At 41.3% G+C, this 4,138-nt stretch overlaps 1 protein-coding gene across 1 annotated transcript; it reads right to left on the reverse strand.

Moving 5' to 3' along the window:
* Nucleotides 1-1,112: 1,112 nt before the first annotated feature.
* LOC143640488 (olfactory receptor 1) lies at nt 1,113-1,898 on the reverse strand. Its single transcript, XM_077108260.1, has one exon. It carries the CDS (start codon nt 1,896-1,898, stop codon nt 1,113-1,115), a length of 786 nt encoding a protein of 261 aa, XP_076964375.1.
* Between the last annotated feature and the right edge of the window lie 2,240 nt (nt 1,899-4,138).

The raw sequence follows: 4,138 nt of genomic DNA on the forward strand, positions 1-4,138 counted from the left end.
CATTCAGATAGTTGTGGGGTCAGCAGATATTTGAACGGAGGAAAGAAATGGGTTTGAATGCCATCACCTACAGAGTACAACTAAGGAAACAAATAAATGAAGAATGGAATCAACCCATGCTATAGAGAGCTGAGTTAAAAAAAAAAAAAAAGAATGGCTACTCCCCTCTTTTGGAAGTGGGAGAAAATCAAAAGAAACCTCAGAATCATTCTCTGATCTTGCACAGGCTGAACAACTGATTTTCTGGATGACATGGAAAGTCAATGAATTTCCTATTTTGCAATTCTAAACAATGAGTATCTTTTCTACTTCCTTTGAACTGTCATGAATGTATAATAAAAACATACATGTCAGGAAATTTTGCAAAGTCAAAATACCAAGCAAAAAGGCATTCTTTAAAACTGAACCAATCTCAAACTTCCTTGCCCAGTCCTGGAGAAATAATTTATAGGGTTCCTGCCTTATGTAATTACAGGTAAAGACAGAATTATGCAATTATCAGCATTACAAAAAGGGTTAGAAAATGTATTTAGGGTCAGGGAAGGGCAGAAAAATTAGCATAGACATGAAAATAAATCAGGGATGTAGGAAAGTTAAGTGATAGAATGATGTCAAAATTTGTGCAGAAAAATTATGTAGGAGATATTAGAAGGAGCCTGGATTTTGAGATATTTAAATGTTATTGGGCAACAACCTAAGATTATGAAGCACTATTTAAAAATTATGCCATAGTCAAAGCGTGTTTGAGACAAGATAACAAAATACAGGGGTATCTTAAGAATGTAAAGAATGGAGTTCTCATAAAACAGTAGTCCTTACCCTGTGCTTTCCCAGCATCACCAAGAAAAGACAAACAGGAAGGCATAGCCAGGTTAACAAGACCTCCTTCCAACTAATCAGCTAAACTTCCTCTCTTTTACCTGTTGAACAATTATGTGATATGCTATTTCATCAGAAGTTAGCATGATGTAGGAAACAATCTAGAATAATATTCCAATATTAATATCAACAGATTTACTGGATAAAATGATATAAAACCCCAGTTATTTCTATCATACATAGGTGGGAATTTTCTTCTGACAAAAGACTCTTCCTAGGGCTCCCTTCATGTCTCAGTTCCTCAGGCTGTAGATGAAGGGGTTCAGCATGGGAGTCACCACCGTGTACATCAGAGACATGACAGTATCTTTCACAGTAGAATTACTAGCTGATGGACATAAGTATAGAATTATGACTGGCCCATAGAACAGTGACACCACAGAGAGGTGGGAGACACAGGTGGAGAAGGCCTTACGGATACCTCGAGCAGAAGGGACCTTGAAAATGGAGGACACTATCTTTGCATAGGACACAAGAATGAGTAGGAATGGGAAGACAAGAAAGAGTCCTACCACAATAAATATCACCAACTCATTGACATGAGTGTCAGAGCAAGCCAGCTTCAGCATAGCAGACATGTCACAGAAAAAATGCGGGATTACGTTGTCCACACAAAAAGAGACTTTTGCCATGAGCAGGGTGTGCAACAGGGCATGGAATGTGGTCAGCACCCAGGACAGCACCACCAGGGAGAGACAGAGCTTGGGGCTCATGATGGTGGTGTAGTGCAGGGGGAAGCAGATGGCCACATAGCGGTCATAGGCCATGGCCACAAGGATGAAATTCCCAAGGTCTCCAAAAAACAGGAAGAAGTATATTTGTGTCAGGCAGCCTGCATAGGGGATGGATGGGACTTGACTTTGCATGTTCTGTAGCAATTTGGGCATGGTGACAGAGGAAAAGCAGAGGTCAGAGAAGGACAAGTTGCTGAGAAACAAATACATGGGAGTGTGAAGATGGGAGTCCAGGCAAATGAGGGTGATGATGAGGAGGTTCCCCAGGACGGTGGTAAGATACATGGCCAGGAACAGGGCATAGAAGAGGTTCTGGTGCTCTGGCTGGATGGGCAGGCCCAGGAGGAGGAACTCTGAGATGAGAGTTTGGTTTTTTCCCATTATTATTTGTCTCCAATACCTTTAAGAGAAATAATAAGACCCTTTAAAAACCCAAGTGAAAATGATCATTTTTTCTCATATACAGTGTTTACATGTCCTCCAATAGTTGATCCCACCACCATCACAATAAGTATAACCTTACAAGTGTCTTTAATCTCTATGATCATTTATTACTTTTTCTCATCTTCTTTTCAACATGTTTCAGTAGCCCATTCTTTCCTAAATACTTATCTGTTTGCTTCTGTCACAAAAGGAGTGTTGAATTTTCTCTTCCCTGCCTGAGTGGTCATTCTTAGCAACTGTAATTGGTGTCTCTCTCTCTCTCTCTCTCTCTCTCTCTCTCTCTCTCTCTCTCTCTCTCTCTCTCTTTCTCTCTCTCTCTCTCTTCTCTCTCTCTCTCTCTCTCTCTCTCTCTCTCTCTCTCTCTCTCTCTCACACACACACACAGACACAGACACACACACACACACATCACACGCCACTTTTTGGGGGGTAACCTTGGATAAAGCTCAGTATTTGGGGGCATGATGGCATGTCTCTGTAATTCATCAGCTTGGGAGGTGAGGCAGGAGGATCACAAGTTCAAAGCCAGCCTCTGCAACTTGGCAAGGCACTAAGCAACCCAGTGAGACCCTGTCTCTACTAAAACATAAAAAATGGGCTGGAGATGTGATTCAGTGGTTGAGCTCCTCTGGGTTCAATCCCCAGTACCAAACAAACAAACAAAAACCCAATCTGTCTCCAAGTCATCAAAAATGCAGAGGAGGAACATTAAAAGATCTGGGAAACTCATTCACTAAATGATATAAATGAGTCCTACTGCTGGGAAGTCCAGCCCACTGCTGATGGTGTTTAACAGAACTGCATTAACAGTTTGTACCTTTGGACTTTGGACACCATGTGTTGGCATCATAAAGGGAAGAAACATGAAGAGAAAATCATGTACCTGGTTTCTCAGACTTTTGCTTACCTTTTGAGTTTGTGGGACTATCTTTGTGTCAAGAACCTGTGCAGGGATCACAAAACCAGAGATAGCAGCTGCAGACGTTTTCTTAGATGATCCACTGAGCTTCCTCTTCTTCGGTCATTAAATACAATATCCTCACTCTGGGATGCATACAAGAATCATGTAGGGCAGTATTTCTAAACTCAACACACATGCAAATTGCCTATCATTAAGACATTCATTCTGGTGCTATAGCTCAGACTCTACATTTTAAATGAACACCCAAGTAGTGGTGTCAATACTGTGATCACTGGACTGCACTTGAGTAGCAAATACACACATTGCCGTTTAACTCAGATTACTGAGCACCTTCAGATAACTTAATTGGAATCTCTGTGAAGTGGCTTGTGCAAAGCTTTTTAAAGCACCTTAGGTGAATATAAAATAAAAGAAAGTTTAAGAACTGTTACTGCACTGAACCCTGTCTTACAGGCCTGGTATGTCAAAATGCTGTGATCTTTGAGGATTCACTGCACAGTAAGTAACATTAATGAGCAGTGTTATTAATAAAAAGTGTTATAAGTGATGAACTTTAGTCAAAATATTTTTATACTGTGGCAAAGTCTTGGAAGGCAGCTTGATGGAAAAGAGGGAAGTTGTCACACCTGAAAACTTACCTGGCAGAACATCATACAACCTGGCATATTGACAACTTACCCAGGGTGTCTGAGGGTGACTCTGGGGCCCTGACCCAAGATCTTGCTCCCCTTTAATCATTACAAGCATATGAAGTAACGTCCTCTGTAGTCATCACGTGTCTGCCATCTCTTCTCTGCCATCCCTTCTCATTTCTCACCTTCTAGCCATCCACGGGCCCGAGAGGCTCTACATCCCAGGGGAGTCCAGATTCAGGCCTAACTCATTAGGCACAAAGTAATTATCCAGGACCTCTTCAAGACAAATCCTCAGAGTCCTGTATGGTGACTGATTAAAGCCAGTGATCACACCCTACTGTACTTTGGGGAAAGGTGGGGATAGAGAGCCCAGGGATGTATGATCAGTCATTGCCCATTTAGGGAATGGATAGGAATCCTGAATCCTGTGCTGTTGGAGCCTACATTGGGGACTTGAAGAAAAATAGTTGGATAATCCATAAAAATAAATCAAGTACTAGACTGTGAATGATTTGAAATATCTT

This window comes from Callospermophilus lateralis, unplaced genomic scaffold (assembly GCF_048772815.1).
Source record: "Callospermophilus lateralis isolate mCalLat2 unplaced genomic scaffold, mCalLat2.hap1 Scaffold_3109, whole genome shotgun sequence".
NCBI classification, from domain to species: domain Eukaryota; kingdom Metazoa; phylum Chordata; class Mammalia; order Rodentia; family Sciuridae; genus Callospermophilus; species Callospermophilus lateralis.